Raw genomic sequence first — 23,411 nt, 5'->3', positions numbered from 1 at the left:
TGGGGTATCTGTTTGAGTTCAAAGAGAGGATAATAATCATGTAATACAATGATAAACTTAATGCATTTATTTTATTTCTAGAATCTTACAAAGTATAATCCGTATTGTGCTATACATATTGCAAAATGTAATACACATTCACTGTGTAGAACTATATTGTAAGTTGAAAAACTATGAAACCTAAGTGTAATATACCATTCATAACCTTTAAATTAATTCCTCTTCACTGGTTCTTGTTCTGCTCTCATGCCTTTTAGCTTACTGTGTATTTCATCCAAGTCAAAGCGGCAGTTTCAAGAAATTCATGGAGCTTACAGTGCACAAGATGACCTCCTGTTTTCAGAGGATTTGAAAAGAACTGAGCAACTGAGGAATTGGTTTTAGCTATATCAAGTACCCAAATGTTAGAGAGATACTGAAGTGTAGCTTACAACAGTAAAGCCATTATACCGTGATCGAGTGTAGGCACTACATACATACATACATATAGGCACTCAGTTTTTGCCTAAGCCGAAATTTCCAGTCCTGCTCAGAACTTGAAATCATAGGTTTTCTTAGAGCAGCTGTTAAATGGGTTTAACAGCATGTGTGGAGATCTCTTCTTCAGACATTTGTGAACCTGTCGGTTTCAGTCGCTTCTACATAAAACCCTATTATTTTATCGAACCTGTAGTACAATACATGGGGAGGTTTGCACAGAAGCCCGCAGGCTGCTCTGATCACAGTAACTGCCATGCTGTGGCACTCTCTGTGAACCTGAGTCTTGATTATGGGAGGACATAAAAAACAGGAACATTTTATTTCTGTCCTATGTGCACCTCACATCTCAATAACCAGGGTTAACACCGGTAAGTTTTTTCTGTTTCATTTGTCCTTTCAATTGATTTCATGCTGCTGTTATTTAGTGCCAGCCTTGAGCCTCCTCATGGGCGGAGTGTGGCGTGGTGTGACAGGGCGCTAAACGTCAGGAGTAAAGAGGGGAAACACTATATCATTTAGTCACATTCAGTCACTTTTGCTCCACACATGGATAGGAGGGTGGCATGCACAGAGAATGATAGATGTAATAGATAGGTGTGTGACCATAGCCTTTAGATGTTCATCAAAAGCATCAAAAGTAAAAGGAATGGGTATGTCATTACTAGGACCTGCCTTTGCTTAGACTCCTGCTGGGTTTTGAAGAAGTTGAAGGGCTCTTTCACAGCTGCAGATGATCACCTGTCTTGTTACAAGCACCACGTGACAGCACAGTAAAAATAAACTGCTGTCCAAAAAGATATCCCTCTGTCATCACCTGTTCAGTTAGTCTTTCATGTTTTATGTCTTTTATGTCAAATAAGCACACACAGACACACATACACACACCATTCCTCCATTCTGAAAGAGCTCTGGGTGGGCCGGGCTCCAGGCATTAAGAGAAAAGAAAGAGAAAAGAAGCAGCAACAGAAGACGTCAGGCTTTATTTAACATACAGCTCATTTGAAATCTGCTGGTGTGCCCCATCTCAGCCGTCTCAGGACAGCTCCCGACTTGATGAAAAGCACTTTTATTGAGCTTTCTGGGAAGGTCAGCTGCCACTGTGTGGGTATGTGTGTGTGTGTGTGTGTGTGTGTGTGTGTGTGTGTGTGTGTGTGCATGTGTGTTTGTTGGCAAGAGTGTAAACCAGCGGGTAACGCTGGTGATGTCTGATGAGACATTACTTCTCAGCAGGGTGAGGGTGATAGAACAAGAAAAGGCAAATTGTCACATGGCTGTGTGAGGGGTGAAATCAGTGTGACTTTAGACATGACGGACATTGCTGGTGCATCATCTTTCCATCATAATTCCACAAGGAGTATCTGATATTAGGGCAACAAAAACGTTTGACACGTAAGCTCTGTGCAAATTGTGCCATTTTCATTCACTTTTCCAAAGTCCCCATGTTGTTTTAGATTGATGACCAGCAGCTACTGTAGAGCCAAGCTCTTACTCTGATGCACAAATCATGCATAAACACAACTCCATTTTTCCAATAATGTGTGACATTTTTTTTCTTTTCCTAACATTCACTATGTGTCTATTGGTAGAAGATTGAAAAACTTGGAATTAGACACGTACAAGAAGAGGCTCTTAGGTCACTTTGCAGCAAATTGGTTGCATCTTTTTGAAGACGGTGTTTAATGCCTACCCATGAGACTTCACTGGTTTTAACATGTGTTGCAGTCCAGTCAGGACAGCCCTGAATGCCTGTTAGAAACCTTGGAAACACGGCGGGGGGTCTGCACACACACACACACACACACAGCTCCCAGGCTCCCCTTCTCACTCCGTCTCTCCCTCTCTCACGGACTCTAACACACACACACACACACAGAGGCATGCACATCCACACACAATCTACTTTCAGAGGGAACTCATTCTTAACATGGCATGACAAAGGAAATTCTCTGCTGACAGCTTTATGGAGTGAGAAAGTTCCCCGTCTTTACTGCCCTGATGTCACTTCCTATCAAACAGATCCTTGGTCTCTGGGCAGTGAACATTAGCTCGCTGGCTGCTCTCCCTCATGTAACCCACTCTACTAATTTCCTGTCCAGTCAAAATCAATGAGATGCTTAGTGTCTCAGGTGTGCACCTGAGTAGAGAGGGCAGCATGCATTTGGACTCTTCAGTTTGACTGGGGACTTTTTTTTCCAATGCTGCCTACAGTGAGAGAGTCATGATTGGGCATCTGGGTGTTAACATTGTGATCGATCTGAGTATTGATGAGTTCAATTCAATTTACTTTATTTCACCAGGATAATCCATTCAGTATCAGTACTGCTTTCCACTGAGACAGCTACCTTTCAGCTCCAGGTAGATGCCAACCTGAGCCCACTATGCTTCCTGACCCTTAGGATGCTTTAACATACACATACACACTAGTGCATGAACCAGTGCATGTGAGAGAATTCTGTTCAGTTCAACGTAATAGCTGCTGTCAGATGTGTTTGTTGTATCGACATTAGGTAAGCTTTAAACAGCAGATAACCACAAATGGTTTAAAACTAACATGATTTAGTTATGTCTTAACTCTAATTTATAATAATTGCCCAACTCTATTGTTGTATTTATTTATTTATTTTGGGTTAAATCCTCTGATGCGTCCTTAAAATGTGAAATTAATGTCAGTTTCAGCTGCTAATTATGTTTATAGGCACTTGAGCTGACAATGGGAAAGGAAATTAATGTGAAATGGCTAATGACTAAAATCGCATGTGGATGTTTGAAGTGCTTTTGAGGTCTTTTTTGAGGATATTTTTATTCATCACTAATCTCTTTGTGTGTGTGTGTGTGTGTGTGTGTGTGTGTGTGTGTTTTACAGATAATTGATGAGGAGGAAACACAGTTCATGACCAACTGCCCGCCTGCAGTGACCGAGAGCACTCCTCGCAGGCGCACCAGCATCCAGGTGTTTTGGACTGCGCCCCCTAGTGGCTCCGGCTGTATCCTCCTTAAGTATGTGTACAGCAACTGATGCTGAGCCTGATGAGCAGAGGCGAGTCCTCAGCTCAAACACTTAGAGATACACTACACACACTTCTGGTGGAGAATTAACTCAGATAAACTGGTCCTTGTACTTGGTGAACTGGCTTTCATTATGTTATAAGAGGTCTGGTAATGAGGAGAGTAGCCCTTCTATCAAATTATTAAATGGCATTTTTTCTCCCTGCAACACTGCCTGCAGATCAATGGCGGATACAAGATACAAGCTTAGTCTACAAGTCCCGTCTTGTATCAAAAACAGGATAGATTTTATTTGTGATTATCTCCCGCTTACCATTTTCAAAGCAGACACTAAGTTTTTAGATGGATAAATGTTGGTTTTTTTCTATCTTCCAGGCAGCCACAACAGCATGTCTTTTTTAGGTGATGTGAATTTATTATTGCATTTGATAGTAGATTGATGGCATTTATATAAATGAGAGTAGCCTCAATAACAGAAACACCCCTCTGTATAAGGCAATACAGTTCAACAGCATCACAAGCCACATCCTCCAAAATTATCATAAAGTTGAATCAACACCTCTAAAAAAGTTTTAAAAAAGATTAGATTAGATTCAACTTTATTGTCATTACACATGTACAAGTACAAGGCAACGAAATGCAGTTTAGGTCTAACCAGAAGTGCAATAAGCAAGTGCAGGATATAAAGTATGTGCAGGATAGAGGAATATTATGAAAATATTTTACAAGTGGTACTATGGACATTATATACAGATGGCATTACTATAAACAGAAGTATACTGATGGATATGTACAATAATGAATTGGACTGGACAAAGCAGTAATGCAATGAATATTAAGTAGCACAAATTGTGGACAGAAATAATAGTGCAGTAGATGAGTTATTGCAGTATTCAGTACATAGTACTGGAGTGCAAATGAAGTATATGCATAAATAAATAGTCCAGTAGTGCAAATGGACATTGTGGTACATTTAGCAAAAACTGAACATTATATAATCTTCATGAAGGTAGGACCTTGCGGGATCTGTTGTATTAGACTACCATAGTTTTAGCTAGATGTATCTAATAAACTGACATCTGAGTCTATATTGAAAGTGGTAACAGTTTTGATGTGAGAGGTTGGCCTACTGTAGTAGGATGGTTTTATGCATTTGGTTTTCAGCTTTTTAACTAAATAATTTTTAACTAAATGTTTTCCAAGATTGGTTCTCTAGCTTATATTTAATTCTGTCATACAGAGTTAAATGTAACTTTTAATAATTTAATGTATAGTACTACAGCTCTCTGGGATTGTGAGCTGTGCTATCAGCATATGTCAAGTCCATGTGTACAGTAACTCCATTTCATTACATCCCTTTCCCCAAGCTAAGCAGAACTAAATGCACAATGTCTTTAAGACACAATTTCCATTCCCATTTTTCTTCATAAACTATTCATTACCTTTATTAGTTATATGGCTGATTGACAGCAATCAATACTGCTGTTGTGTGTCCTCTGGGCTTGCTTGGATACAGAAGGGTAGTCACGTTCAGCTGAAGACAGATCACGGCAGAAATCCGTTTATTAATCCAGTACTGTGGGGAAATGATGAGCGTACAGGAGGTGGAAAGATACTGAGGGACTGTGACTCACAATGCCTTCTGATCAATGCATTATTTAACTGTTTATGTACCCAGTTGGTTTCTCTGCTGTTCCTCTGTGCAAAGTGATGATTACAAAGGTTGCATTTCTTCATAATGCATGTTATTATGTGACTGCCACAGAGTGCGTGAGAGTTTCCCTTTTCTATGTCTCGGTGCTTTCCATTTCCCTTGTCCTCATCTTCCCGGATTATCTTCATGACCTGCGTGAGCTTTCCTATACTCTCTCTTCTCTCTGCTCCTCACTCTCTCCTCCACTCTTTTTATCCGTCTCCTCTTTGTTTTCATCTCTTTTCATCTCATAGTTTTCTCACAACAGGTCATGTTGTATGGCACTTCTGCTCTCCTCATAGAGACCAGCGTGTTGATGGCAGAATTGTATTCAGTTAAGCACATGGATAGAGGAAAAAGTCTGAAAGTGTGACAGAGCGTACAGCCTAGAAAGAGATACTTGAAAGCGCAGAGATGTGGATGTAATACCAGGGCGCAGACAACAGGAGAGGGAGAGAGTGAGAAGCCTACAGTTCAAAAGAGATGCCTCTGAAAATCATTATTACAGGCTGGGAGTGGGTATTTGCCACTGTTCTTCTCCCCTACCTAGCAGTCATAAAGACAAGGTCACAAGGTTTTGTATGTCTTAATAAAGTCCTATTGATTCAGGAGGTACAACTCCGGTAACTAACTGACAAGTGCAGGGCTTTTTATATGAAAACTGTTCAGAAGGAGATATATTCTTGTACACTATGGCTGTGTTATCATATAGGCCATACCAGCTGAGAAACATAGGTACATAAACACACACACAGTTTCATTACCACCACAGGCAGGAGAAAGTATTTGCTTTAAATTTCATTCTGTATCCCAGAAGAGCTCTGTCACTGCCCATCGGTCTGCCTGCCTGTAACATATCATGGTTATTTAAAAAAAACGACATCTGGCCATGAAATTAGAAGTGTGTGTGTGGCATGTGTTTTTCTGTTGGAAAGCTCCTGCGACTCAAATGTTGTCCCCGGAATCTTGCTCCTCCCAAGTGGTTTTCTGCAGTATAATTCATGGGCATGACTGTCTTTTAGATGGAAAGACTGAGCTTGGTGGTTTGATCCTGTCTAAGGTTGGTCCGTGATGATAGGGTCAGGCAAGGATGCTCATTCAAACTCCTGAACTCAGAGCAGTGACTTCGAAAGTCTTAACCATCGAATCCAGTTATTTTCGGCTTTCTTATGTGCTAGAATCAAATCACGTCAAGGTTTCCTTCACTGTGTCTCTGTTGCTGGTATCCTACTCTTGTTTTGTGAAAATGTATTCTACATGTTGAAGTTTCACTGGGTGTTGTGGAACTGACCCCTACACTACTAAAATCTTGTTTTTGCTGACTTTCTGTGGTTGTATTTCTCACCTTCCTGCAGATGTAGATGTATTCAGGGTGTGTTCAGTACACTTGGGCATCACTGTTAGGTGTGAATACAGGTGTCACAGAGCACACTCCTGAGAATGCCCAGTAGTGATGCTGGTATGGTCAGAGATAGGGATGGGATTTGATAGTATTTTATCAAATTCAAATCCATTTTAGAACTGCTTATTGAATCCGATTCCTTTCGAATCCCTTAACAGATCTAATTCAGTTTAGCTTTCTTATATAAAAAAAAAACTTTGTCCTTCACCCTCCGCGGGTGGTCTCATCCTTCGAGCTCGGGTCCTCTACCAGAGGCCTGGGAGCTTGAGGGTTCTGCGCAGTATCTTTGCTGTTCCCAGTACTGCACTCTTCTGGACCGAGATGTCTGGTGTTCTTCCAGGGATCTGCTGTAGCCACTCCTCCAGTTTGGGGGTCACTGCCCCGAGTGCTCCGATGACCACGGGCACCACTGTTGCCTTCACCTTCCAGGCCTTCTCCAGCTCTTCTCTGAGCCCTTGGTACTTCTCTAGTTTCTCATGTTCCTTTTTCCTGATGTTGCCATCGCTTGGTATTGCCACGTCAACCACAACGGCTTTCCTCTGCTGTTTGTCAACCACCACGATGTCAGGCTGGTTCGCCATTACCATTCTGTCAGTCTGGATCTGGAAGTCCCACAGGATCTTGGCTCGGTCATTCTCTACCACCTTTGGAGGTGTTTCCCACTTTGACCTTGGGGTTTCCAGTCCATACTCAGTGCAGATGTTCCTGTACACTATGCCAGCTACTTGGTTATGGCGCTCTATGTATGCTTTTCCTGCCAGCATCTTACACCCTGCAGTTATGTGCTGGATTGTCTCAGGGGCCTCTTTGCACAGCCTACACCTTGGGTCTTGTCTGGTGTGGTAGATCTGGGCCTCTATTACTCTGGTGCTCAGGGCCTGCTCCTGTGCAGCCATGATGAGTGCCTCTGTGCTGTCCTTCAATCCAGCCCGATCTAGCCATTGGTAGATATCAGCCACTTCAGTTATGTTCCGGTGGTACATCCCGTGTAGGGGTTTGTCCTCCCATGATGGTCCTTCCTCCAGCACGTCTTCCTCTGTTCCCCATTGCCTGAGACATTCCCTGAGCACGTCATCTGTTGGGGCCTTATCTTGGATGTACTTGTGGATCTTGGATGTTTCATCCTGGATAGTGGCTCTCACACTCACTAGTCCACGGCCGCCTTCCTTACAGCTAGTGTAGTCTCAGGGTGCTGGATTTGGGATGGAACCCTCCATGCATGGTGAGGAGCTTTTCGCGTCTTAACTTAACATATATAATACACACACATATATATATATATATATATATATATATATATATGTATGTATATATGTATATATATATGTATGTATATATGTATGTATATATGTATATATATATGTATGTATATATGTATATATATATGTATGTATATATGTATATATATATGTATGTATGTATGTATATATGTATATATGTATGTATGTATGTATATATGTATATATATGTATATATATATGTGTGTGTATATATCTCTTTAGTCAGTACAGGCACTAGCTTGCAGAGAACACTTACAGAATTTGTTATTAGCTACAGCTAATTACTGCTAGTGACGCTGGTCATCTTAACCAGCGAAAGTGACATCAGAAGCTGCTACTTGAATGTTTTGCTCTTTGCTAAGAAAGCAGAGCGAGGAGAAATAGATTTTATAGATTTGTTAACCTCTGAGCTTAACAAATCCAGGCCAACTGCAACCGGCTATCAGAACCCAACCCTAGTCAGAGGCACAACAGACTTAAAAAATTTAAACCTGAAGAAATCAGTGAAAGGGTTGCTTTTCAGCTTGGGGTTTCTAAAAAATGAGTAATGATTTTTATACTGCTGCTTGATTACAAATGGCAGATGAGTGACTGCTAAATGCTCTTAAAATGTAAAACTTGTCATTGTTAATCTCCCCATCTCTGTTCCTGTAGTTTTTATCCAGACTGTACTTTTTTGTCTTATCTTTTTAGCCAACTTTGTTCTAAATCAAACATCTTTGTGTCTAATTGGATTGAAAATAATTGGCTTCCATTCTGCTCATTAGGGAAAACTTAGAATATCAATCATTATATATATATAATAAAATCAAACATGACCTGCAATTGTCCGATGACAAAAAGTGGGACTCTAGTCAAGAGCTACTGTCACAACTGAATCCTTGTGGTTGGCTACATCCTGGTTGTTCTACAAAGCCAAAATAAGTCACGTCAAAATATAATCCATATATTGCAGTCGCCATTGAAGTTACCACTATCTTTTATCTTTCCATTTGTAGGTAGGAAGCAATTTATTTGTCATCTCCCTCTGGCGTGCGATATGGAGGGTAGTGTGATGTGTTCTGATAGGCTGTCTGAGTGAGACAGTGCATCAGTGATCAGATGAATGTTGCAACCACGTGCAGCTGTCAGAATCTGTTTATCTCATTCAGCACAATGATGGGACAGATCAAGAAGGACTTCGACAGGACATTATAGTCAAGCAAACCCATAGAAGTTAATGTAAACCTTCTGTGCAGAGGATTTATTTGTTGTCTCTTTGTTGTTCCTTTTTTGTAAGTTCGATTTGTAGCAGCAGCAGAAAGAACAAAATGAGAATTTATTTTCTTCTTTTAAACATCCATTGGGCTTGCAAATGGAAATGTAGCCATAGAAAGACAAAATCTATCTTGCTCTTTTCTTTTTGCTTTTTTTTCTCTTTCTCACTCTCTCCTCTTTCTCTCTTTTTGTTAAGCTCTCACACATGCATATATATTCCCTCCCTCACACACAGACACACACATTCAAATCAGTGCACTTTTGGGGTGATCGGGATCGGTGGTAGCGTGGATCCGGCAAAGTGAGATAGAATTTAAATTGGATGTTAAATAAGCATTACTCTGCTTGATTGTCTGGCCAGCCCAGGGAAGTGGGCAAGCAGTGAGGCAGAGTGTGCTCCTCTCTCTCAGGGAGATATGTGAAATTGGGGTGAGATTGAATTAAAGCGTGAACAATTAGAGATGTGCTGGTGGTGTCGCTTACCTTGAATCATTTCATCCATGTTATGAGAGGCCGTTTTTGGCCACAAATCATACTTGCTCTCCCACCCCCTATCATAATCTCACATATACACCAATATACCCTTTATAGTACTGTATGCATGTGAGACAGAGTGAATTATGGTGTGTTTGAATGAGATTGAATGAATTGAATTGAGTGTAAAAGAGAGAAACGATTGTGTATGTGAGAGAATAGTCGTGTGTGTGTGTGTGTGTGTGTGTGAATTAGTATAATGTGTGTGAGACAAAATGAGTGTACTGACAATGTACTGTATAGGAGTATAATTATGTGTGTGTGTGAGTATGATAACATGCGAGAGAGAGTGATTTTCTGTGAGGAGGAATGACGTTGCATGTGGGGGAGAATAGTAGCATGTAAGAGAGGGTTTAATTAAAAAGGTATTTTGACTGAAAAGGAAGGCAGTTGTGGCTTACAGCATCTTGAAATCAAAGCCCAGATCTTTTTATTTTTACCATTTCAGTCAAACTCTCTCTCACACAACTATTCTTAATCACGTATACTGCCTTTCTCTCATATATATATATATATATACTATTATTCTGTTTCACAGACACAGGGATTGCATGAGACCCATTGTTATGTTAAAACACGTATATCACTGATGCTGTAGAGATGTGGACGGTACAACTACCTATCCCCAAACCAATAAATCAGTGAATTATTTCCCTATAAAATTGAGAATTAAGTTAAGTGAGTTGTACCGCATTTGTGGGTTTAAAAACAACCATGAATGTCTCATTTCTCTCATCGTCTAGGTTAATGTACATTTTCTGTCCCCATGTCACTATATGAATTTTCTTGCTGTGAGGGACCGGTTCTGGGATCAGCTCAGCTCAACAGAGCACAACACAGCTCAGCTTAGTGTGATACTCCAGAATAAATAGTATCCAAACAGTCCAGCTGGACTGGGCCCACCTGGATCAGACCTTACCACAGCACCTCCATCCAGCACCTCATTGTTGGGTTTTATCCCCATAGAAACCTTCCTGCAGCCATGGCTGGTTTAAAAGGCTGGTGTTTGTGAGGAAGTTAGGTGTCTGCTGGCCTCTGAAAAGGTTTGTTTGTGGCTGATTTACATGTCAAGGCCCCTCTCAGACCTGTGTTCCCCACCACCCAGTGGAACAAGCCTCTTAGACAGCTCAATCCAGAGAAGCTCCCCTCTGCCAGGCCTCACATTTTGGGGAGCATTACTGTTGGCCTGTCAATCAGTTCTTATCAACACAATGCATAGCCTTCTATATAGTGTGTCTGTGCATTTCTGCATAGTTTCCTTACACAGTGCCATAGGGATTTTCTTCAATGGAAAAATCACTATTGCAGTTGATGTCTCTTTTTTCAGTTTTTTCCTTAGTTTTTCAACCTCTCATTTCTATGCATATGTATATCTTAATGCGGATGCATGGTTTTGTGGTCTTTGTATGAGACATTGAATGCCTTCGTCTGAAAGACAGCAATTTCCCTGTGTGCCCTGATTCCTGCTTTTAGGACTCTTCTAAAAAAAAAAAAAAAAACAGGAGGATGATTATGAATAACTCTGAACCTGTTCCATCTGCCACAATCCACTGTTCAGACTCTACCAGATTTTAAGATTAAGATTTTCCACATTTCCTGCTGTCTGTTGTATTCTCTTTGTTTTTGAAACCTCACAGCTTCTCCAAATGTTTCTCATCTTTTCCAGTCTTTTCCTGTTGTGACATTCACTCTTACTTTTGCCCCTTATGCCTACATTTGAACTTGGTGCTGCCCCCATCAAACTTCACACCTCTCTGCCTCCCTCTCTTCTTGTTCTCTCTGTGTAGGGCAAGCATTGTACAGAAGAGGATAATCTATTTCCAGGATGAAGGCTCACTCACCAAGCGAATGTGTGAGAAAGGTAGGCTTCTTTTATTGACATGGAATAAATAATTTACCATGAATTTGTTATTCCTTCAATCTCCCTGCTGGTTCTCTATTTCACTTTCTGCTGATAGTCTCTCTTGTTTGTCTGTCTTCTTTTACTCCATTTCTTGATTTTGATGCAGGGTCTTTCCTCTCTGCTGTTATGCTCTGGTATTTGAATGACTGTAAATGAGTGTAACCCCTGGCTGTGCATGACATTGGATGCCATACTGAGCAACTGATCAAAAGAACTGTGCTGCACATCCTCCCCCTTTTCTCCCCTTTCCCCCCTCTCTTTCTCCCTTTGGCTCCCCACTTTCTTAAACCATCCATCTCCTGTATGATGGGCACCACTCTCATCTGCTCCTTATACTAATGAGCAATCGCTCTATACCTATCTCATGGTCTTCTGTACTTCTCTCTCTGGCTCTTTTACTTTTTCCCTTCTCTCCCCTCCCCTCATTACTGTACAGAATCCCTGTATGGAGACGCTACGGATAAACCTCTGCTCGACTGTTGTGCCTGTGGAACAGCAAAATACAGAGTCACCTTCTTTGGGAACTGGTCAGAGAAGATTCATCCCAAAGACTACCCACGTAAGCACAAATTCCATTACTCTTTGCCACATCACCTCAGCTCCATCACTAATTTAAAGAATAAGTCTGGTGATATTATGTGTGATGTGATGATATGTTTTTTAACTGTGAAAAAATCCCATGAAAAGACCTAAACCAGCAGTGCATTGATCATGCTCGTAAGTATTGCCTGTGTAGCAAAAGCCTGTTACAGTAAATTCCATAGACTACCATGCCATAGACCTCCATTGTTTTCCAATGAGCGGCACCGTTTCGTTACTTGACATGTCCCTTCATTATGATGAACATGGGTTTTGTAGTTTATTTTCAGCTGATTCCACATACACCATCCTGCTGCTGTAAATACTCACTAGCTCACCAAATCACACCACACTAAACTTAGTCCCCCACTGATGCACTATTTACTCCCTTTTGAGTAACATTTGCTAAAAACTAGTGCCCAGCTGTTTTGGGAAAATATTTATCCTTTTAAAAAAAATGAAAATTTATACTCATGAAACTTTTTTAAGATTTAAGATTTAAGTCTTGAATATGAACAATTGGGCTTGTATTGAGAAACAGACTAACACATTGTTGATTTTTGTTTTTTAATAGAATAGAACAGTAGCAAAAATATAGAATATCGGCAGCCTTTAATCTCGACTGTAGCATCGTAGCCTCAAAACCTCTAGTATATGTTCCCAACATGTGGGTGGTTTAGCCCTGGTATGTGGCTCTCAATAGTGATGTGGGTGGTGAGCCTCAGTATGGTACTATGGTTGGGTGTGATGTGTGTATAACCTTGAACCACACTATCAGGATGTGAATGGACTTAAGGATTACATCGGCTCTCTTGTCTAAATCAGGCTCTCGCCGGTCAGATCAATACACTGATTAGACTGGAATAAGATAAACCCTGAGATCGAAAGAAGCCCTAATTTACTGTCTTATGGTGGGAGTAGTTGGTATGTGACTCACTCTCACACACAGATCCTCAAACACACACCTCGCAGATAGATCAACTTAAAAGAGGATAGGGCAAGCTGTGTGGTTTGTATTTCATCCCGACTCTTAGGATGCTACAGTTGGATTTCTCCTTGCACAAAGTCATATCCTAGGTAACCAGTTATTATAACACTGCAGATATTGCACTGGACAATCATATTCACTGACCGCAGCACAGTAAGCACATGATGATCTGTCCTTATTTGAGTTCTGATGATACTTTCCAATCAAAACCCAACAAAAATGTTGCTATAAGTAAACTTGGTCTGACTTTTTCTTTCTGGGGCAAGTACTCAGGCGTTTTTGCTACCTGAGATACGTCACATGTCATCCTTTTATTTTTAATATGTCCTTCAAGTGCAGGAGCCTTTCTGAGACCAAAAATTCACCGTAAAACAGGCCATCAGGACTTTTTATTTTTTACTGCCGACATGATAACCTTGGCAGTTCTATTTTCTTTCTCCCTTTTGTCCCCATTTTAAGTCATGCAGCAGTGCATGGCTATTCAACCCCAGCGACGGCAGCTTGCTTGGACATAGAGAGTATATTGAGACGGACAATGGCTGGGTTGTCAACAAAGATGTTTTATGGTATTAACTGGAGAGAGAGAGAGAGAGAGAGAGAGAGAAAGAGGGAGAAACAGTTTAACATTCCTTTATTGACCAAATAAAGAAGTACCCTGTCATAGTCAATTTCCTCTTACGCAAGGGAAGCAATATATTGAAGTCCAGACTGAAAACATATACACCAAAACATCAGCTTCCTTCCATCTCCTGTATGCTTAGCCTAGCCAACAACGTCTTCCCCTTGACAAAATATAAAGTGGTTTCATATTATTTATATGACGCTTTATATGATACATTCACAAACATGAGGAGAATTGTCATTGATTTGCAGTAGACAAAATTCACTTTTAACCAAGCCCTATCAAAGCTCTTGAACACCACAGCTAGATTCTGGTTGGTCTCCTTTTAAATTCAAACATCCGCATCATTGTTTTAACTGTCTAATCAATCTATTTTTTGTGCACTGTCCCCTATAAATAAACAACAAAATAATACATACATAATATAGTTATGTATTTAGCACAGTTTACTTCTGTCTGCATCAGCTGCACAACAATCTTGTTGACCTGTTCCCAGCTGCATTGCTATTTAATCAGGGGTCTGTTGAATATCTCTGTTAAGTCTAGTTCTGACGTCCAGCAATGCACCATGGATCAGAGAGTCCTATTAACGTGTAGAGAGAGGTCAAAGGGTCCCCCTAGTTATATCCTTATGAGGCTCCATATTCCTAACACATCCCTGTAAAATTGTGTTAGGTCATTAATAGGCACTTTGCAGCTATCAGCACATATCATGTCACTGCTCTATAAAAAACATTTCCAGAAATTGAAGATGGAAACCAGCCATGACACTGACCCTACCAAAACTGCATTGAAGAGGAGGAGACTGTCTTCAAGTTATACCCATCTTTTAGAAGTAAACTAATACTGCCTCAACCTTTGGAGGAAAAAACCTGATGATGGATATAAAACTGCTAACCGGAGCCATAATGTTAAAGTTATTTAGTTATTGGCAATGACTCCCTGCCTGCCAGGGTCAGACATTTATGAAAGCTTGGGGCACAAATGGCCTTAAAATTTCATTAAGGGCCATCAACAAAAATATTAAACAACTAATGTGTTTGAAAAAATCTTGACAGTCAAGACAGAAATGGTTTGATGGGCGGGTATGTTGGGAAAAAGAGCATTTTCTGCTTCTGTAATCCTCGCTACATGCAAGGAACCAACCATTTCCACTTTTTCAAACTACAAACATCCAAAACAAACTTCTCCTTTGTAGGCCCTGTATCACTACATTAAAGCAAGGGCTGTTAGGAGTCAAACCCATTCAAAGACAATTCTATATTAATCAAAATCATACTTTATCTTTTTGATAAAGTTAGGGTTTGGGTTAAATGTTTTACACTGAGTATTCGAGACATCAGGAACTCTTTCATATGCTTTTAATTTTCAATGGGGTATGTTAAGGCATTTTTGCCATTTAAGATGCAAAACTGAACTTTATGCTGTACATGTTAATAACCATGTTAACATTTATATTTACAGATAATGCATTAATGGTCAAAGACAGTAAAATATTTCAAAGCAAATATTCAGTGCAGTGAGTAGGAACTTGTATATCAAGGTCATGCCAAACTTTAGGAAGACAATAGACAAAGAAATATCAAGGTCTCTGCAACAAACCCTGAAAATAGCACCTGAGAACAGCAAAATGTGTTGGATACTAAGGGGCTGCATCTACTGGACTTATTAAACAAGAGCAAGTCCAGCACCATGGACACTAATCCTGTGATAGCTGATACAATCATCATTCTGGGCATACAATTATCCTTTTAGCTATGCTTTCAACCATTCATACGGATTTCAGTAAAATACAATTTGGTTGAAATAAAAAGTCATTTATTTGAAAGTGCCATGCCTGCAATGTCCTATAACTGTTTAAGTTTCCACAATATACCATTACAGGAATACTGCAAACACAGAGATTAGATTATCAGAGCGATTAATCCTTGTTCAGACTCACACTGAGAACCAGCAGAAGGCAGAAAGGGACTTACAGAACTGCAGAGTAAGGGCTCTATTTAGGGCATAAAGATAAGAGCCAGACCTATGACCTGTTTGAGTGAACCTCACCTTGACTAAATAGGTGGTATAATAGTGTTCAGACAAATGGTGAAGTTATTCAAGTAAAATATTCTCTTACATGGCACAATGATAATCTTTCAGCTTGATGAGTAGCTGTCTGAAGTTTATGTCTGTTTAGACTCAAAGGACTCAAGCATACATTTTATGATGATTGGGTCTGCAAAATCATCATTGTGCTCTCAGGGTGATGTAGCTGGATGTCATTCCAGTCCATGAACATTATAACATACTAGGCGGGGGAATAATATGATAGTAGGTGGGATAATAAAGGAATATGAGACAACCAGTTTCTGTGCTGTTGAGGTAGACATGTCAGACCACTGTGGGCCCACAGTGAGATGGTAAGGATACCCCCAAATGACCTGTAAACATCAACAGAGAGCCCATCAATACTAGATGAACAGCTGTACTCCATGCCTTATTATGCCTTACACAACAGTGGAGGTCACGGCAGGGCTTTAGCTTCCACTGTCTCTAAGTTAATTGTGTAAGGCTGTTTGCTTTAGCCTGTGCTGTCACCTCTGATGGATCATCATAGATACTACCACTGCTGCATTCTGTGTATGCTTACAGGTATAGGGCAGATATAGAGCTCCACTATCCCTTTTTCCATGTCACTTGGGCACACACACTTTTGTCCTTAGTGAGAGAGATAGAGAGAGAGACTGAAAGGATTATGAGGGAGCATAAAATTAAAGTAATACACTGTAGGTGGTTTGCAGCAATAAGGAATATTTTTTAGACTGAAACAAATCACTGTTTGTCAATATTTATGTTGCACTGAAAGAGGTGCTTGGTATTTCAGTCAACAGACTAATGTATCAATCAACAGATGGATCATCATTGGCATCTCTAGAGCCATGCCTCTAGAGCATAGACTGTATATATAGATGGATGACGTGTAATGAAGCCAAAATATCCCGGATACGGAAGCAGCCATCTTGTGCTTTTGAAGTCATTTGGAGCTGGAGTCTGTGCAGTAGTGATTGTCGTTGGAGCTGTGGTATCTAGGTCCCGCCATACACCCGGCCGACTCAGTCACGAACAGAAATCAGCTGTCAGTCATGATGTGAAACCCTGTTTTTATAGCATCAGATAACAAATTAAAACCAAACTTATCAGAAAAATTAACACTTGAACATACATCAGCGTGATAAGAACTACCTAAACTTTCATAAAAATGTGACATGTACTTTGAGTTTTTAGTTTGGCCCATGTCCCATTCATTAACAGGGAGGGGGCGGGGTTTATGACCTATACTGCAGTCAGTCATCAGGGGCGATCGAGATGTTTTGGCTTCACTTTTAGGGAGCTGGCATGTTGTCCATCTTTATATACAGTCTATGCTCTAGAGTGGCAAAAATTATCTGATAATCGAATGATGCAGAGATAACTTTGGGAAACAGGTTGAGATGTCCAACTAATGCAATGTTTTATTGTCTTATTTCACCAGGTCGTGCCAATCACTGGTCAGCCATCATTGGTGCTTCTCACTCTAAGAACTATGTGCTGTGGGAATATGGTGGCTTTGCCAGTGATGGAGTTAAACAGGTAGCTGAGCTGGGCTCCCCGGTCAAAATGGAGGAAGAGATCAGACAGAAGGTAAGATTCTCCAGCACTAGGAGATGACTGAAGCACTGTACATGTTGTATATAAAGTAGAATGGAAAAGGATAAAAAAAAAAAAAAACATTTTCAGGATAGACATTTACATTTTTTAGATTTAGTCAGGGTATTTTACAAATGCATGAGTTTACTGATACAAATATTCAGTTTTCTTTCTGGAATGTTTTGCCTTGACTAAAACTGGTAAGAAATGAGTTGCATAACACTGCTGGAGCCGCAGTGGATGTTCCAGGGCGTGCACATCTGAGTTTAGTATGGGATGACAGTATCCAGTATTGCTTTGACACGGGGTGTCTCTGTAGCACCTAGTTTGGATGTTAAAAGAAAAGGTTGGATGGAGATTTCACTTTCTGGTGTGTCTTGAAATGAGGCCAATTATAAATAAGAATTATATTGTTGCATATCAGTTCATCTTTGATCAGACTCTGGGCCTTGACACAACCCTCATAATACTCAGGAGGTGCTTTGGCGGTAGCATCTACAGGAAGTAGCTGCTACTGTATTTCCTTCATCAACTCAGTTAATTAGTAATTGATTCAAACTAGGTTGAGTTATGTCTCCCCTACTGTGCCCAAGGGAAACTTTCTCTACTTTCACTTTTAAACTGCTTTTTTCAGCTTTCACCTTACTTTTACATATTTAGTTGTTATTTTCATATATTTCTTGTACTCCACTTCTTTTTCCCTCCTTTGCCTCTCATGTTTATTATCACCACAAATAGCGTGGTATTTTAGAATAACCCGTGCTGGCAGAGCAGATGGTCCTGCAGAGTGCTTATTGTTGGCTAATATTAAAGACCTGGAGTCACAGCAGATAATGGGAGCATAGTGTGAGCAATGGGGTCTCTGTGTCATTGCCGCCTTCCCACTGCTATTACAGCACACTCTTTCTTCGTATTATTCTCATCTCTTGGCCGGGATCATTAGATGAGTTTTTTCTAAGCTTAGAGGTGAGATTGAAATGGCACTAGATTTGATTGACCAGTACAGTAAGTGTGCTGAAAAACATCAATTGTATTAGTTATTTATGATTTAATGTTGTTGTGTTTGTAGTTCATTTGCAATTATTTCTGGAGCACATGATATGAGAATTAATTTACCCACACAATCCATCATATATGCCTTCCCAGAGATGAGTTACATAAACTAAGAGGGACAACCCTCTGCTTTCTATAGATTGGTTGAGAATTATGTACAGGACATAAAACAGTTGGATTGGGCAGTATATGGCCTTTTTCTTATCAGCAGATATGGTGAAATGGTTGAACAGGAAGAAATGAGGCATTTTCCTCACCACCCACAATCATATCATCACTAGGTGTGGCATGGCTCAAGCTGTGGTTGTCGAGAATAACTGCTCACTAGTGAATTGGGACTGGCTGACACATGAATGCAGGGTGATAATTACACAGGCGATCAATAAAAACCCTGATTAGTCTGATACTAGCAAGCTGCATGCTATTATTCACTGCACATGACAAGTAGTGACATTTTTGTTTGTATGTTTGGTGCCTATATGTTTGATAATGGACATACTGTATGATCGTACTGTAAATAGCTGATTGCACTGAGTCTATGTCATGTCATTTTGCCTCACATGACATATGGGTTCTTTGCGGTTGACAGCTGCTGTGGTCTTTTGTTGCCTTAGACAACAACCACACACGTTCAGTGTATCCACTTTTATACAACTCAGACAACACATAGAGTCCGTTGATGCCCTTGAGGTAAGGAGACTGGGAGAAGGAGGCTCCCTCTTTTCAGCCGTGCAGCGCTTCTTGGTAAACGCTGACACAAACAGAAAGCTGACTCTCTTTTGTGTCAGGTGGGGTGTCAGGGGGAGCAACTAGCAATGAATGCAAAATTGATATTCATAGCCAGGCTCCATTCCAGCCAAAGGGTGGACTGATCAGAGTGTTCATACGAAGTTTCATTTGCAGAGCCAAGCAGGCATGCAGACCGTGCAAATGTGTGCGTACACACACAAACATACACACACACATACACACACACACACACACACACGCAGCCCTCTTTATCCTGCTCATGTCAATTCACAGTGTGATGGCTTTATTTCATTTCTGAGTCACCCTTTCAGAGCTTGGACAAGGATGTGCTGTACCATCTGTCTTGCTGTTACTGCTCATCAAATGTTACATGTGCCTATAGGAATAAATACATCTTTAGAGCTGGAGCTTTATTAAACTGCAAAACTATAGATGACAGTCATAGTATTTTTTTATGTTCTTAGAATTTCCCTTTTTAAAAGATAGTTGTCATATATTAAAATGAGGAGTAAGGATGTGACATGCACAATTTGCTAAATTTAATTTGTCCATTCCATACAAGCATGCTGCTTGGCCCGCTAATTACAGCCCTTACCATGTGACTGGCTGGTAATAAAAATATGGTTGCATGTCAGAGCCTCCTCAAACACAGCCTTCACCCACACAGTCTCAGCACCTCTGCACCGCACACAAGCAATCATGACACCATGCCAATCACCATATTGAAATGGCCTGAGTGTGACCATTACTGCCCTTTTAAGAATTCATATATACAAATGAACAGCATAAATTTGCAGTGCAGTGGACGAGAATTTCCTTGATTTGATTTATGATGGCTTGCCATCAGAGATGCAGATCAAATTTGTACTTGTTTAGTACCCCCTGGTTAGTAAGTGTATTATGTTATATAGGTGATTTGTCTTGAAGTTTAATGCATACAGAAGTTTGAGTTGGTGAATTATAGAATGTAATGGATGAACCATTTAAATTTTATTTATTTATTTATTTTTTTTTAACAAATTGTCTTTCCAGACTGTAAACCGATGTGCAATACTGTTTCATTTGCCAAGTACAAATGCTCTTATCAGAGGACTTGGCAGCACAGGGATGCAGCCTGGGTCCGTTGTTGTTGTCCCTCCTTTCATGTCTGAGGTGATTTGTATATGCATTCAGTCATTACAGAAGCTCAGTGTGTCACTAATGAGAAGTTTAATGAGACTCTCTCCATGGACCAGCAACCAGGGCCAAGGCCTCAGACGGATTATGAAATCTCCTATTTCCTCTCGCAGCATGGGGTGTTTTTCATTATTGCACAGTACGGATGCTTACGGAATCCTCTATTATCCTGAGCTCCGCAGCTGGGGCACAGAGCAGAGACAACGCAACTCAGGCTGGAGCCAAAAAGAGACATTACAGATTAATGACAGGAAATACAGATCCGTGTCACTTGACACAACTTTGGTCCTTATAATGTTGTCTGGCATCTTTTTATTTTTATAAGGATAAGTGACTCCTTGGATACCCTTAGATTTCCTTTTTGAATGTAAGAAGTCAGTGCAGGATGTTTCTGAGCAAGTTTCAAATAGACATTTTTAAAACTGTTATGCCAATTGCTGCTTGTCACAGTCAAAATTGCCAGGTTGATGAAAGCTCTTTCACAGTCTGCAATGAGCATTAGAGCTGGCTAACCCATTTAGTTTGCATGATGAGCAAAAGATCAGTTATTATTATGGAATAAAATAGCTTGTTGATAATCTTTCTCCCTCTGCTCCTCTTTCTGTGGACCTTGCAAGGATTCAAATGATAATTTTGCAGTTCAGTTGTCGTGAGAACAGTAAGGTCTGCCATCTGTAAGTGGGAGGCCTGCAGTCAGGGGCGTGGGTAGAAAATAATAGATATGCAGTTTCCTTTGGGTCCTTGACTCTCACTGAATGAGCAGGTGTGTATGTGTGTTTCTCTTTGTATACAGAGAATTACTTCACAACCACTTTTCACTGCACAAAAATCTGTTTTCCCCATGTGTCTTTTGGTACACTTTTATAAATAAGAGTCGTAAATCTTATCAGAGTTTGTTATGTCTGGAGAAATGATGTAACTATTTAGTAGATGCTCAGGGAAAAGAGAGAATACACATTACAAAAGCACACGCTCCTCTAACTAAGTAAACACTCAACAGTTGACATTTTGATAATGAGCGATTGTGAATTGTGTTTTTTTCCCCTGCACATGCCTCCTATAAGACCTGTATAAGGCCAACGGATTAGAGAAGACTGAATGACTTGAATTATTTTCTTGCCTCATTAAGTTTTGTAATGTATTTTTGAGATCCAATCTCTCATCAAACAATGAGAGATGAAACTGGTCTTCGCCTTGATGTCATTCAGAATTAGTCTTTCAACAACCACATTTGATTAATTCCTTAGCTAACTAATTGTTTTGTGCCTGGGCTTATAAGAGCATATGGTGGTCCGTGCAGCATGCAAACATGTAGGATACATCAATGAAATTCACTCCCTTTTATCTTCCATGAAAGTGTCTAGTTTACGATTAGGTTGACACCTTTCTAATGACAGTTGTATTCGAGATGATTATATAAATGTGTTTATGGGACAATATACTCATACAGTAGGCATGTATTCTCTATTGTATGAAGTCACTGACACAGGGAGACAAGTGGCTTGCTGAAAGGGGTCAAGCTAAGTAGGGACTGGGGATTTAAATGCTGTTAGGATTCACAGTGGTTCAGATTTTTCCTCTCGAGTGCCTCTGAGCTAAATCCTTTCTCAGCCATGTTATAATATAATGAAACACAGAGAGGGGAAACTGACCCATCAAACAGTCTTAAAGGAGGCTGTAGGAAATCTACATGTTTCTGCCTGCATTCTGTATCAGAAAACAAAGAATGACCAGTGTACCAGATAAATGGATAATTTTTACAATGACCAGTGAAAATCACCCTTTATGCAGCATTTAGCAAATGAGAGAAGTTTTGGGATTGTTTTCTGTAACTTACATTCAGTCACTTTACGTATCAGTTCCTTGTTTTACCTCTTGCTACCTGATTTCAGGTTAGTTCCCTCACAAAGCTAATTTGTGCATTATCTCTTGACTGATCAAGAGAAACGGCTTAGTGTAAAACTGAGCTAAATTTTAACTACATGTTAAATGATAGAAAATGTAAATTAAATTGCTGGTGCTTTGTATTCACTACATATTGATACAGAATGCAGGCAGAAACACATAGATTTCCTACAAGGCCATACACTGAATCTTTGCCAGAGGAGTAACAAACTTTCAACTTCAATGTGGATTAAGTGATGTAAAACACGCCGAAATGGTAACATGTATTATGTCTAGGTATTTCACAAACAGTATAAATTGTTATTTTTATGCGCAAAATACTGTATGTTGATTTTTGAAGAAAGTGATTTTGCTTAGCTGTATTTCCTTTATCAAAATTGAACATTCATGATAATATTTGTCTCTAAATATTTAGCATTATTATGTAAAATGGATGCAATGAATACACTGAAGAATGTATTTTCTAATGCGATGTCAATCAGTCAACTCTTATCTCTTTTAGGCTTTTCCTTTTGGGCATGCATAAGCCACCACTTAAGTTTTGTTTAACTGAAGTGAAAACTTATGCATCTCAGGGGCATGTAAAACTGTGTCTCTTTTGTCAAGGTGCAATTGTGACAATTGTTACTGATTGTTAATGAGTAACCTACTGTAGTGGACAGTAGGTAACTCTTTTCAAAATGCTACTTCAGCCCTCTGGACACCGCAGAGTGGGATGCAGAAGATGTTAACATGATAATTCACACATAAGCTACAGGCTCTTTTTCTATCTTTCTTTGTTTCTGCTTTTGTCTTCACTCTCTTCTCTCTCAGCATACCACTTGTCATGCCCTCGTATTCTTCGTGTATCTTTCTGTGCACATGCTGCTGCGTGAGGTCAGGTTTGCCACAGTGGGATAGCAATTAGCAATAAAGGGGCCTCCCAGAGGGGGAAGTCCTGACCCCACCTCTATATCCAACCTTGCCAAGCCATGGTGCACCATGCCAAACCCCAGTGGGTATAAGAGCGTGCAGAAATTCCCTACCTCTTCACCACCATCCCCCCATGGCCACTTCTCCGTCGCTACACCACATTTCTGTTTGCTGAACATTTTATTTTCTGGGTATCTTC

The 23,411-nt window shown here is 40.2% G+C and overlaps 1 protein-coding gene across 1 annotated transcript in view; it reads left to right on the top strand.

Annotated features, from left to right (window-relative positions):
* Positions 1-23,411, top strand: part of spon1a (spondin 1a) — a 70,250-nt gene that overhangs the window by 3,559 nt on the left and 43,280 nt on the right. Inside the window, exons 3-6 of the mRNA XM_044190293.1 lie at positions 3,344-3,477; positions 11,440-11,513; positions 11,992-12,114; positions 17,262-17,410. Coding sequence (XP_044046228.1) covers positions 3,344-3,477; positions 11,440-11,513; positions 11,992-12,114; positions 17,262-17,410 — 480 coding nt within the window. The remainder of the gene's footprint in view (positions 1-3,343; positions 3,478-11,439; positions 11,514-11,991; positions 12,115-17,261; positions 17,411-23,411) is intronic.

Source organism: Siniperca chuatsi, linkage group LG1, assembly GCF_020085105.1.
Source record: "Siniperca chuatsi isolate FFG_IHB_CAS linkage group LG1, ASM2008510v1, whole genome shotgun sequence".
NCBI lineage: Eukaryota > Metazoa > Chordata > Actinopteri > Centrarchiformes > Sinipercidae > Siniperca > Siniperca chuatsi.
Note: the sequence above shows the minus strand (reverse complement) of the source record. Positions and strands in the feature narration are given on the sequence as shown.